General features: G+C 47.0%; 1 protein-coding gene across 1 annotated transcript in view; it reads right to left on the bottom strand.

Moving 5' to 3' along the window:
* Positions 1 to 14,029, bottom strand: part of MPHOSPH9 (M-phase phosphoprotein 9) — an 89,193-nt gene that overhangs the window by 53,270 nt on the left and 21,894 nt on the right. The window contains exons 10-12 of the mRNA XM_044275700.1: positions 8,378 to 8,814; positions 6,361 to 6,516; positions 3,890 to 3,977 (exon numbers count right to left, since the gene is read on the bottom strand). Coding sequence (XP_044131635.1) covers positions 3,890 to 3,977; positions 6,361 to 6,516; positions 8,378 to 8,814 — 681 coding nt within the window. The remainder of the gene's footprint in view (positions 1 to 3,889; positions 3,978 to 6,360; positions 6,517 to 8,377; positions 8,815 to 14,029) is intronic.

Genomic DNA, 14,029 nt, shown 5'->3' with positions numbered 1-14,029 from the left:
GCAAGAATCCACTGTTGTAACGGTCGAGTGTGGAACTGGGCATACGGAATCGCCTCGAAGGAGGCGACCATAAGGCCCAGAACCCGCATGCACTCTCGAATGGTGGGACAAGGAGCTTGTAGAAGGAGCGACACCGCCCTCCGAATCTGAGAGGACTTGGAATCCGGAAGAAACACCCGAGAACTCGAGGTGTCCAAAATCATCCCCAGGAAGGAGAGTCTCTGGGAAGGGTGCAGAGAGGATTTCGGTAGATTGATCAGCCACCCGAACCGTTCTAGAGATTGAACGGTAATTCGGACGCTGTCCTCGGCCTGTGGAAGAGACGGGGCTTTTATCAAGATGTCGTCCAGGTAGGGCAACAACGAGATGCCCCTGGTGCGAAGAAGCGCCATGAGAGGCGCCAAAACCTTGGTGAAAACGCGAGGGGCGGTCGCCAACCCAAAAGGCAGGGCGACGAACTGGTAATGACGACCCCAGATGGCAAAACGCAGAAATCGATGGTGAGACTTCGCAATCGGGACGTGTAAGTAGGCGTCTTGAATGTCCACAGACGCGAGAAATTCCCCTGGAAGCAGAGAAGCAATAACGGAGCGAAGGGACTCCATGCGAAACCTCCGCACCCGTAGAAACTTGTTCAGAAGCTTCAGATCCAGTATCGGGCGCACCCACCCCTCCTTTTTCGGAACGACGAACAGGTTTGAGTAAAAACCTGTTCCCTGTTCCTCCGGGGGAACGGGAAAAATGACACCCCGGTCCAGAAGAGAGGAGACCGCCAAAAGGAGGTCCGAGGCCCTGGCTGGATCCCCCGGAACGCGAGACGGGAAAAAACGTTCCGGCGGGCTGGACGCGAACTCCAAACTGTAACCGGATGTCACAATCTCCAGAGCCCAGGCGTCCTGAACGTGAGCCCTCCAGACCTGTTGAAAGGAGAGCAAACGGCCCCCCACCACGAGGGGTGGGGGCACCCCTTCATGCGGAGGGCTGTTTGGGAGCAGGGGGACGGGTTGACTGTGCCCGTGGTCGCCAAGAGGGCTGGGGTTTGAAGAAAGGCTTCTTGCGGGATTCCTGGGATCCCCCAGCCGACGAGGACGAAGACGCCCTGGCCGTGGAGAAGCGACGAAAGGACTGGACCCGGAACCCTGAAGCCCGAGATCGAAAGGGCCGTTTGGATCTGGATTGAGGCAGATGCGTACTCTTGCCCCCCGTTGCGGCAGAAATGAATTCGTCCAACTGGGCTCCAAAGAGCCTAGATCCTTCAAAAGGGAAGGTTAGCGAGGGAACGCTTGGAAGAAGCATCAGCATCCCACACCTTCAACCAAACCTCTCTACACTGAATGACCGAGAGGGCCGAAATACGGGCAAATAGGGAACCGATATCCATTGAAGCTTTACAGAGATATTTAGAAGCCTGAGACATTTGGAGAATAAATTCCAAAGTGTCTGCAGGGGCGCCCTGTTCCGTCAGATCCTGGTGGTGGCGCCGCAACCACGCCGTAAGGGCTCTGGCAACCCAAGCCGACGCAAAAGCCGGTCGCAGGGAAGCGCCCGCCAGAGAGAAGATGGACTTGGAAAGTGAATCCAGGCGTCTGTCCACCGCATCCTGCAGGGAGGAACCGTCTAGGACAGGAAGGGCCGTGTTCTTGGCCAACCTGGCCACCGGAGGATCTACCTTAGGGGAAGAAGTCCACTTTTCCACCGAGTCAGAGGGGAAGGGGTAAAGCGTATCCATGCGCTTGGTGGACGAAAATTTCTGATTGGGTCGGTCCCAAGCCTTTGATATGACCGCTGTGAATTCCTCATGAACGGGGAACACCGCGGATTCGGGCCTTTTGGGCGGAAAGAGGGAGAACTCCCGACTAGTGGAGGGAGTGGAATCTCCTTGGATATTAAAAGTGTCACGGACAGCCTCCACCAATTCGGATACCATGGTGGAAAGCTTAGGCAGGGGTTCCCGCTCCGTGGCCTCGTCCGATCCGGACAATTCCCCTTCGGATTTGCGCTCCCCACGAGAGGGAGAGTCAACCGGGCATGCCTCAAGGCGTGGGGGAGAAGCGGAGTCATCCGACGAGGAATGCTGCCGCTCACTCTGCCTCTTAGACGTCAGACGCCCTCTGTGAGAATCACTGAGAGGAGATGGAGCGGTGGATGCTACTGGAGTAGTAGCTGCCATACGCTCCATGAAGGACATGGCTGCCTTGGCAACTAGGGCCAGATCCGCTGCCGCACTAGACATGGCGGAAGCCCAGGCGGGTACCGCCGGTTCCGCAGGGGCAGAGGGAGGACTGGGCTGAGCAAGAGAAGGAGGCTGATCCTGTCCAGGAGCAGGGCACGAGTCACAGGTGCCAGAGGCAGAAAAAGGCAGAAGGCACACCTTGCATGACCCCAAAAGAGCCTGAGAGGAGGCCTTGGCAGATTTAAGTGCCCCAGGCTTTGGCATGATGGAACCCCACAGTAAAAGATCTCCTACCAGATCGAGACCTCGACGCGCGTTTCACCTCAGCGGCTTCGTGAAGCCGCTGAGGTGAAACGCGCGTCGAGGTCTCGCGCTCAGGGTCTGACATCCACCTTACTACCATGTCTTCAGGTACGTTCTGCTTTTAGTACAGCCCCACATTCCCTATAGGGTACCCCTATACATATCCACAGTGGGTCCCTCGGATCTAGGCGCATGTTATCTTTGTGATTTAGACATTGATTCCTACCTTGGATTGATTATTACACTTGTCAGTCTCGGCGCCTATGTATTCTGGTATGTGGGCGATTGCTCACGGGTTACCAGGCATGGTCGTTTGTACCTTGTGTACATAGCCCTATGAGGGCGACCCCCTTGTGTCATACTGTCTTGGTTATCCTTGAGCTTCACGCCTTGATTCATTGGTTGTACTTACCTGTGCCTTACACTGCACAGATACTCTGGTAGTTCTTTGGTGTCATTGGCCCTGTGCTTCTCCGTACACTGTATACCATCCTGTTGTCTCCCCATATGTTGTATTTTATTAATAAATGATATTTTGATACATTATTTCCACTTGTTTGTTTTGGTCTGTATTTTCAGGGATGCTTTTCTGAAAAACGAATTGTATAGGGGCTGGTGATCCGTGAAAAAAGGACAAATTAGGACATGTCCTATTTTTTCGACAGAAGTTATTCATGGTCCGTTAAAAAAAATTAATAAAAAATCCACAGCCTTCCCTAGGCCATGTGACGTCATGTTCATCGGTCATATGGCCTAGGTGTAGCTCATCCCCAATAAAGTGCAAGGGGCTGAGCTGCGATACCAAGCACAGCCGCTGAACAATATATGGCGCTGTGCTTGGTGAGTTAAGAGAAGGCCGCAGCACTACAGCGAGCACCAGTGCCTTCTCAAACAGCTGATCGACTGATCAGATACTGATGACCTATCCAGAGGATGGATCATCCACAAATAGTCTTAGCAATTTTCAAGACTGTATTTTTAGTTAAAATTTCTTAAGTGCGCAACGAGAAAATGGCGACTGGCCGCCTGCCAATTTGAATGACTTGAATTGTGTAAAGTATGGCTTCGGTATTAACCAATTATGAGTGTTATTTGGATGTGTGTTAACCAATTATGATGATACTTTGAGAAGTTACACCCTCCACACCCTGTTGGAAGGTGTATAAATAAAGGGGCTTGACCCACCTATGGTGGGAATCTTGCCAAGTTCTACACCTGTCTGCTGAACTGTTATTCCTCTGTCGCTACATCACTCACCTGCAACATGTGGCTCCATCCTCTACGTGACTGACCATTGTGTTAATTTACTATTAACCAGATATTGAAGTAAATGTTGGTGCAAGCCACTAAATAGTTGTCACTGCTGTATGAACCATCAAACCAGCACATTCCTGGTTAATTAGGACTACTTACCCCTTGTATTTCAAGTTCACTATTTCTGTTCTCAAGTACATGGATTCGTTTACTTGCTTCTGTTAAAGCTGCTTCCATCTGGGCACATCTAGATAAAGAATAAAGCTCAGTGGATGAGTTCAGGGGTAATTTATACAAAGGAATTGGACATACTGACTATACTTGCCTTCTTGGAATTTGCATTTATACCCGGAGAGTTTCATACTGTTGCACGATTGCAGATTACAATAGGTTTTGGAATATTATGCTAGCGCATTGTGTTGACTGTAACAATGGTTGTCAAATATAAAAATTGTACTTTCAATGGCTCTTCCAATTTTTGGGCAAATCAAAGCTGATTTTCTAACACAATATAAATAAAAATACAAAAAGAATGAAAACTAACCAGATGTACAGAAGTAAGCATGTGCCATTAAAGGGAACCGGTCATCAACTTTATGCTGCCCATACTAACGGCAGCATAAAGTAGAGACCGGTGAGTTGATTTCAGCGGTCTGTCATTTATAAGTTAAAAGTAAGTGGTTGCCGAGAACCAACATCACAATCATTGCAGACTGGGCCTGGAAAAGAGTCACGGCCACCTGAGAAGAGTCATGGTTATTCATAGGCTCCTGCCCACCTGCTGATGATAAAAGACAGTCTTCTACCTAGTTTTCTCCCTTTCCCTCTAGGAGAGAATGGCCAATCTTCAGCAGATGGGCGAGAGTGCAGGAGATTATGAATTACCATGACTCTTCTCAGGTAGATGTGACTCTTTTCCAGGCCTGGGCTGCAATGATTATGATGCTGGTTCTCAGCAACCACTTACTTTTAACTCATGAGTGACACACCGCTGAAATCAGCATTTCTGTCACTATTTCATGCTGCCCTCAGTGAGGTCAGCATAAAGTTGATGACAGGTTCCCTTTAAAACAGAATGGTTCCATAGGGTTATAAAGCTCTCTCTTAACACCGATGTGATGATGTATCGAATATTTTTACTTTCTTTATATGTGGACTGTCACAGATTTTGTTGCAATGTAAAAAATGAAATCCCCCTAGAAAGAATTGACATGCCCTGGAATCAAAATATGCACCACATGGATTTTTCTCTGTAACACATGGATGAGATCTGTTAAAATCTTATCCGCTGCTACTGTAATTCTCTGTGTTTTTTGCCCAAAAATCCGGCTGGAAAATCTGCAGAGTATTGGCCACATGTGACAAGAACTTTAAGTTTCTAATGTTTAGAAAATACATTAGAGTCCACTGTGACATAGCTAAATGTAATGATGCATTTCACTTAGCGATCCATTGCTTCATTCTGGAGAAAAATTAATTTTAATCCACATGCAAATGAGCAGGTAAGTGCAATGAGGGCGTGCCCAAGCCACTCTGTGCACCTTTCTCCTCTTACAACTCCTTTATTGACAAAGCCAGGCAACATGACTGTCAGAATGCAGAAACCTTGATCTGTCAATTGGGGTAGGGAGAGTCTGGGAGAGAAAGCAGAAGAGGCAAGGGTGCACAAAGTGGCTTGGGACTGTCCTCCGTGCACTTACCTGCATTTGGATTTTAAGTACTGTTTCTCCAGAATGAAGAAATGGATCGCTAAGTAAAAGGTATCACTACATCCGTATGAGCTTGCCCTACAAGAGGTTGTGCCTGGTTTAACAGTGAATCTCCTGGTGGACTCTCTTTATGTCTTTCTGTCTGACAAAATAATGCAGCACGCTGCTGTGTTTTGTCCTAATGTTTGCCAGAATGTACTACATCGGCCCCTACTGGAGTCTCTGCCACGTATATGAACACAGCCTAAGCGGCTCGTTATACGTTGATGGTTGATAGATGGCACTACACAATTTTAAAGAATTATTAAAAGGGGATGTCTCACATCAGTAAGTGGAAGTTATCATATAGAGAAAGTTAATACAAGCCAGTTACTAATGTATTGTTATTATCCATATTTCTTCCTTTGCTGGCTGGATTCATTTTTCCATCACATTATACACTGCTCGTTTCCATGGTTACAGACCACCCTGCAATCCATCAGTGGTGGTTGTGCTTGCATACTATAGGAAAAATCGTCAGCCTCTCTGGTGGCCGGGACCATGGGAGCACACATAGGCTGGTGCTTTTTCCTATATTGTGCACCACTGATGGATTGTAGGGTGGTCGTAACCATGGAAACGAGCAGTGTATAATGTGATGGAAAAATGAATCCAGCCACCAAAGGAAGCAATATGGATAACAACAATACATTAGTAAGTGCCCTCTCTCATTCTGTACCAGTTTGTAACTCATCTTGTTTATGATTAGTGCAATTGTCTGTATTATGTATGTACACCCCTTTTCATATGTACAGCGCTATGGAATGAATGGCGCTTTAATAATAAATAATAATAATAAGTGCCTTGTATTAACTTTCTCTATATGATAAATTCCACTTAAGTGAGACATCTCCTTTAACATAAAATTTAAGCAGCCATTACCGTTCAGTAAGACTGTTGATCTTCATCAGGTCTTCAGTCGAAGTGGACTTGTTACTGACAAGAAGTTGCTGCTTTAGGTTACTGATTTCCGACTCATAGTAGTCTCGTAAATCCGCCAAGTGTCGAGCATGTTTTTCCCTTAAACTTCGGCGGATGCTAAGAATTAACAAAAAGCAGCATAAGACTGAGAACGAAAAAATAATATATTTATACTATGTCTTCATTAAGAAATTCCCACTCTCAATAAAGACATCAGATTGCTGCAAGAGAGGGGGTCCTTGCACTCAACATGCTCCACCCCACTGTTTACTAGGGTTGATCATGCTGCTGACAGATGCTAAGATACCACAATCTTCTCAACAGAATAAGAGAGGCAACCCGTTATCTAATATTCCTTCTCTCTACATCAGCCAGTCTCTCGCGTTGAATTGATAAAGGACAATTAAGCTTTGCCATGAGAAATCACGTCATGTTCAGTGTTAGCATCCAAAGATTGTCTGGCTTCCTCTTCGAACCAGATAACCCCTTTAAGAGAATGGGGTTGAACTGCAATACTACATACAACCTGTGAACAAATGAGGCACCAATGCGATGGCATTAGAGATCGCTCCTCCCCATACTGTGGAGGAAATCGCTGCATGTGATAGCAGCGGTCTCCTCCACTGATGAGCAGGGGATTGTTGGGAAGGAACACTTCCTTCTCGACAATCGTAATGCTCATCTGCTAGTCTAATACAGCCCTAAAGCTTGTTTTATTTGTCACAATTTGTTAACCTGTTCACACAATAACTTAAAGGGATTGTCCCATTAAGAAAACTTATCCCTCATCCACAGAGGACAGAAAATAAGTGCCTGAGCGATATAGGTCCGACCTCTGGGGCCCCCAATGATCACTAGAACAGGGGCATGCATGTTCACTGTCCCATTCAACTCTACTGGACTGCCAGAGATAGCCAAGTAGAAGTGCCCAGCTGTCTCTGGCAACCCCAAAGAGCTGATTGGAGCAGCAGCCCGCATGCATGACCACCGCTCAGATCAATTGGGGGCACATGGGCACTCATTCTCATGATCAGTAGGGGCCCCAGCAGTTGGATCCCCACAAATCAGACACATACCCCCTAATCTGTGGCTAGGGGATAAGTTGTCTTAGTGGAACAACCTCTTTATCGCCATCAAAAATCCTATAGTAGTCACAATATGGACTATACCTGTTATGAGTACTGGGAATGAATCACTACCACTCAGAGCCATTACAGTCAAAGCTAAGGCGATCAGCTGTACATCAATACATTTTTCTTTACATCATATAAAATTCCGCCAGATTCACATCTGCCAACTGTCTTTGATTGGCAGAAGCAACAGGTTGGATTGTAACCTGTCAAATAATCTGTTTCCAATGTAGATACCAGGCGCCAGAGGTGCCCAGCAGTTCCGAATATCACTCCTTTTATTGAAACATCGTACCTGTTCATGGGCGACCTGGGAAAAATAGCTATCTCCTACAAATGGCTGCAAGGTTAGGTTTAGCAACAGATGGAAACAGTCACTGTTAGACCCCATTCACATCACACTATGACCCTCAGATTGACGTACTATATATGCCAGGAAAAGCTCCAGACAGACACTTCTGACAGAAAGCATCTGATCAGTTTTTTTTTTGCTGGTTGGAATAGTGCGTTTACCCATCTAGTTAAAAAAAAAAAAATCACAGGAACGCAAAATAGATGAAATTTATGCACTGTACGCATATGTTATTTTTCTATAGAACCCAATGTATCCCTAACATGCATCCGTTTTTCTAAGGTTTCTGAGTAAAAATAGATACGTTTACTGGAGAACAAAATACATGGTGTGAAAGAGGACCAATATGGCATCTGTCTCCCCTTGAAACATTGCTTCATTTTCAGAGTTGTCCATTTTGCTCACTGAAAGCAGCTTTGTAAAAAATGTTTGGATCTGATACATACAAGCCATTAATTACTATTGGATCAATAATCAGTACCTACACAGCACCTACTTGGAAAGCATTACGGGATGGTCCATAGGATAGATGCCAGAGGAGCAAGGCGTTTTGTCTGCAGGCGGCAATGGGGATTGAGATAGTGGAGACGACGCCAAACTGTTTGCTTCATCCTCGGTACAGTTCATCCTTTCATCACTGCTAGCGCCTCCATGACACAGCTGGTAGTCTATATTTTTCTTCACTTTGTATCTGGTGGATTTCCACTGCTTATCGCCTGCTGTCAGACACTGGGGTGACCTATTTGATGAATCACCCAACAAAGATGAAGTATTCGAAGCAGTCTCTTCATCATCCTGATTGTAAGAAGGATTTTCTAAAATGGAGTCAGGCGTTGCAGGGGCCGCGTAGCTCTCATTACATTGAGAGGCAGATTTGGAAGATACTGCATTGTGAGATGGTTTTCTGTGTAGCGTTGGATCCAATGTCAATATCTAATAACGGGAGGACAGATCATGAGCCCAACATACTATGTATTAAACCATTTTAAAGTAATCAGCTTGCCTGTATGATCAGGATCTGATCACCAATTGCTAAAACCAGCCCAGGAACCTGTATAACAAATAATTCCCTGCTCATACACCCCAAAGTAAAATAGTAAAACCTACTTGACCATAGTCATGACCACTGCCGACCCCGATGTGAGCATTTATCAGAATACACCAAGCGATTACTAACCGGCAGAAAACAAGTATGTAGACTCTAAGGCGCCTCTTTAACACGAGCGTGTCCGGATGCGTTGCGGCAAACCCACGCGAGTAGGTACGCAATTGCAGTCAGTTTTGACTGCGATTGCGTTCCGTTGTTCAGTTTTTATCGCGCGGGTGCAATGCGAACTTCACAGAAGTTCAGGTTTGGGTTCAAGGTTGTGTAGATTGTATTATTTACACAATACCTTATAACATGGTTATAAGGGAAAATAATAGCATTCTGAATACAGAATGCTAAGTAAAATAGGGCTGGAGGGGTTAAAATAAATAAATAAATAAATAAATAATAATTAAACTCCCCTTAATCCACTTGTTCGCGCAGCCGGCATCTCTTCTGTCTTCATCTGTGAGGAATAGGACCTTTAATGATGTCACTGCGTTAATCACATGGTCCATCCCATGATCCATCACCATGGTGGTGGATCATGTGATGGGCCATGTGATGAGCGTAGTGACGTCATCAAAGGTCCTATTCCTCACAGGTGAAGACAGAAGAGATGCCAGCTGCGCGAAGAAGTGGATTAAGGTGAGTTAAATTATTTTTTATTTTTATTTAACCCCTCCAGCCCTATTGTACTATGCATTCTGTATTCAGAATGCTATTATTTTCCCTTATAACCATGTTATAAGGGAAAATAATAATGATCGGGTCCCCATCCTGATCGTCTCCTAGCAACTGTGCGTGAAAAATCGCACTGCATCCGCACTTGCTTGCGGATGCTTGCGATTTTCACGCAGCCCCATTCACTTCTATGGGGCCTGCGTTGCATGAAAAACGCACAAAATAGAGCTTGCTACAATTTTCACACAACGCACAAGTGATGCGTGAAAATCACCGCTCATGTGAACAGCCCCATAGAAATGAATGGGTCCGGATTCAGTGCGGGTGCAATGCGTTCAACTCGCGCATTGCACCCACGCGGAAAACTCGGCCGCGTGAAAGGGACCTAAGGGTTGAGTGGCAAATTTCTGTCGAAATAAGGTCCAAAAGATACCCCAAAACAGCATCCCATTAATTGTAAGGGCCAGTTCACACTAAATATTTTGGCACTGATTTTAGAGCATTTCTGCCTCAAAATCTGCTCGAAAAAAATGCCATTTCAATGGGAGGCAGTTACACCAGTGGAAAAAAGAAGCATCATGCTCTATCTTGGGACAGAATCAGCGCTGAATCTCCCATTAAAATGGATAGAAAGCAGAAAAAAACTGCTCAATGAAAGTCCATGCGTTTTGTGTGTATTTTCGCCACATTTTTGGCACAGATCTGCTTAAAAAAACTCAAGCTGAAAACTCAGCTTTGTATTAAACCAATTGGAAAAAAAGACTCATCAAAACCCGTACGAAAAACCACACTTTTTTCACGCTGAAAAACGTGTATTCCTCGCCGTTTTTTTAGGCGTGTTTTTCAAAATCAGTCGTGTAAACTGGCCCTAAGAGTGGAAAACAGAAGCAGAATGCCCTATCTTGAGGTGTAATCCATCTCCCATTGAAATTAATATGAAGCGTCAAAAAAAACAAAAAACGCTTCGTATTTGTGTTTTTTTTTGCATGTTTTATGAGAAGATCCGCACCAAAAAGCACAAGATGAAAATGCAGTTCCGTATTGAAGTACAATAGCCACTGGATAGAATAAAAATATGTTGAAAAACTGCATGAAAAATGAATCTTCCTCTCATTGTGAAAACATATCCTAATGCTTATAGAAGTTGTCCAGCCATTTTTTTTACTTTGAACCCCAGCCTGTTGCATCTGGTGGAAAAAAAAAAAAAATCTCTTGCCACCAAAATGGTCTTCCAGTCTTGCAAACCTCTGGATGTGCCAATGACTTACCTCAGCAATGAAGTGTCCCCAGGTGTCATGTGACCCAGCGGTGACAAGTGACGGGTGTGGGCAGTCATTGAGTGCAGCAGCCCACCTGACCCCATTTATCCAGAAGTTTACAGGACAGGGACCAGATGATCGCTGAAAGGAGCCAGTGACCTGGAATGGAGCAGGTGTGTAGGATTTCCTCAACAGGTACAACAGGGTGGGGTTCAAATTTTAAAAAGCTGGACAACCCATTTAGCGGGCCTGTGGGCTATATTTTGTTATTCCGTCTTCATATTCACGAAGAAAAAGAAGGCTTTGCAGTGTAATGCATGTTACAAAAACAAATGCCCCCTTCCCCAATCTTATCCACTTTGCCACTATTGTAACACACTGTGGATTTTCAACCTGAAAAACAGGTCAGAAAACCTGCATCGTATCCCATACATGTGAACATATCCAAAGGCACCTTAACCCCATAATAGGAAAAACGAGATTTTTGTATAACTTACCAGTAAAATCTCTTTCTCGCTCTTTCCTTGGGGGACACAGAAGACCTTGGGTATAGCTCATCTCCATAGGAGGCGTGACACTAAGAAAAAACTGTTAAGCCCCTCCTCCACAGCTATACCCTCAGCCTGGAGAGAAAGGCTGCCAGTTGCGTGTCCAAGAACCAACAAGCCAACTACCCAACGGGTAAAACAAACTCGGAAACTCGTGTAGAGAAAAACAAAGAATGGGTGGGTGCTGTGTCCCCCAAGGAAAGAGCGAGAAAGAGATTTTACTGGTAAGTTATACAAAAATCTCGTTTTCTCGCCCAGTTTCCTTGGGGGACACAGAAGACCTTGGGACGTTCAATAGCAGTCCAAGAGGGGAGGGACTACAGCACCAAGGCGAAGCACCCGAAGGCATCAAGAAACCGCCGCCTGCAGACCAGGCAGACCAAGACAGCATCCGCTGAAGCCCGAGTATGCACCCTGTAGAACTCGGTAAGGTGTGCAAGGAAGACCAGTGACCGCCTTGCACAAATGCATGGCCGAAGCCCAATGCCTCCGGCCCAGGGGACACCGACCGCTCTGGTGAAATGAACAGTGACACCAAAAGCAGAACCCTGCCCTTGGTGCGGTAACCACAGCAATAGCCACTCTGAGAAAGCGGAGGAAAGCCACCCTGGAGGCCGCAACCCTCGCACGGACCTCCTAGAAACACAAGAGACCAAACGTCGACAAGAGCCGGAGATCTCCAAGTAAAAACGCAAGGCCCAAACAACGTCCAAACGGTGAAGTGTCCGTTCCCGGGGGCGGGAAGGGGAGGACGAATGCCTCGCGGAACTGAAAGACAAACACCACCTTCAGAAGGAAGGAAGAGACGGGATGGAGAACAGCCCTGTCCTAGGGAAAGACAGAAGGCTCGGAACAAGAAGGACCGCCACTCAGGTACCCATCAGAGACCCGATGGCTACGGAAACACAACCGCACAGGACAGAAGGAGTAGAGAGAACTACTGTAACGGCTCCAAAGGAAAGATAGGAGCGCCAAGAACCCAGTATGTAGATCCCAGGGCGGTACCGGAGGGCAGTACAAAAGGAACCCAAGAGCCGCTCCATGGAAGAAGGTCTTGACAGACCCAGAGGGCCGTGGAACGCTGAAAGAGGAGGGACAGCGCCGACACTTGAAGCAACAGGGTCCCAGTCCCAGGTCCAGGCCGGACTGGAGAAAGACAGAACCATGGAGAAAGAAAGGCAGAGAGGGGAAAACGCCCAGCTTCCCATAGAACCCCAGGTAAAAACCCTAAGTCCTACAACAGATCCTGGACGAAACACGGCCAGGAGCGAACACTAACGAGCCCGCTAGAGTCGCCTGGGCAAGCGGGTGAAAACCCAACGAGATCAGGCGCAGACCAGTAACACGGGCAGAACGGAAGACGTTCTACAGTCCCGGTGTGGGAGATCCAAGGGCAATCCTGACCGAATGGTAGTCCTCCCAAGTTACCGAGAAGGTAAGTCCATAGCAGAACCATTGCCGAGAATGGAAAAAACGCAATCTGCACCCAGCTGGAGGACAGAACGCGGCAGACCCGGTAAATAGGCACACAGCTAGTACAGCCAGTGTGAACAAGGGAGACAGTACGAGGCCAAAAGGAACACCGGAACCATCCACATGAACAACCATGCTCTCCCCAGAGGGGAGGGCAGTGAAGGAACAGCCTCTGAAGCGTGGCCGGGACAGAAGCCACATCGGAGTGATCTGTACCGAGCGGGAGCCAAACAGAGCCGGCGAGAAAAGGCAGTCGAGACAGAGGCCGGCATAACACCCTCCAACCGAAAGGAGGGGTGGGCAACAGGGAAGCCATAGGACAGCTCAAGAGCAGAACCCCGCTACACCGAGACGCCCGGTTCACCGCCTCGCAGAAGGCGAATACCCTGAAGAACCCAAGATGGAGGTCCTCCGGACCTGGGTACGCGAGCACCCAAGAGAAGTTGGGTGACCTTCCCGAGAAGAGCGGCCCGAACCTGGTAACAGATCAGACTGAAGCGCAGAGGGCGCCAACCGGAAGGACTCATACCACACCGCATCTGAAGAGGAGGAAATGGTAGTAGGCGAGGGAACCGTAGTCCCGCCAGAGAAAACGCAGAATTCGAGGGACGCTGCAGACAGCACTCTCGACCATGTGACCACTAACGCAGGGAAACAATGCCGTGGGAGGACGAATGGGTACGTATCTAGGGACCACGAACACACCCCGGGCGGAAGGGCCAACGAAAGGAATGAGTACCACCCAGCTTGGAGCAGTAGCGAACAAGTAGAGCTCGTCTACTTATATATAAGGTATATACCTTTGAACACATTGGGCATTCATTTGCTGTTTGTTGAACACCACCTTAGGCTCACACAGGTGGACAGAACGAGCTCTTTAGAGAAATAGCGCAAGGCTTGCTGCAAGCATCGTATCTCAAGAGAAAAAAAAAAAAAAGTAAAAATCAAAATTTAAACAAGGAGAAAAACAGCCCTGCAGAGCAGGGAGTGTCTTGCCTCCTTGGACACTAAGCAAAAACTGGCAGCCTTTCTCTCCAGGCTGAGGGTATAGCTGTGGAGGAGGGGCTTAACAGTTTTTTCTTAGTGTCACGCCTCCT

This window comes from Bufo gargarizans, chromosome 1 (genome assembly GCF_014858855.1).
Source record: "Bufo gargarizans isolate SCDJY-AF-19 chromosome 1, ASM1485885v1, whole genome shotgun sequence".
Taxonomy (NCBI): Eukaryota; Metazoa; Chordata; class Amphibia; order Anura; family Bufonidae; genus Bufo; species Bufo gargarizans.
The sequence above is the reverse complement of the archived record's forward strand: the minus strand, read 5'-3'. Positions and strand labels throughout refer to the sequence as shown.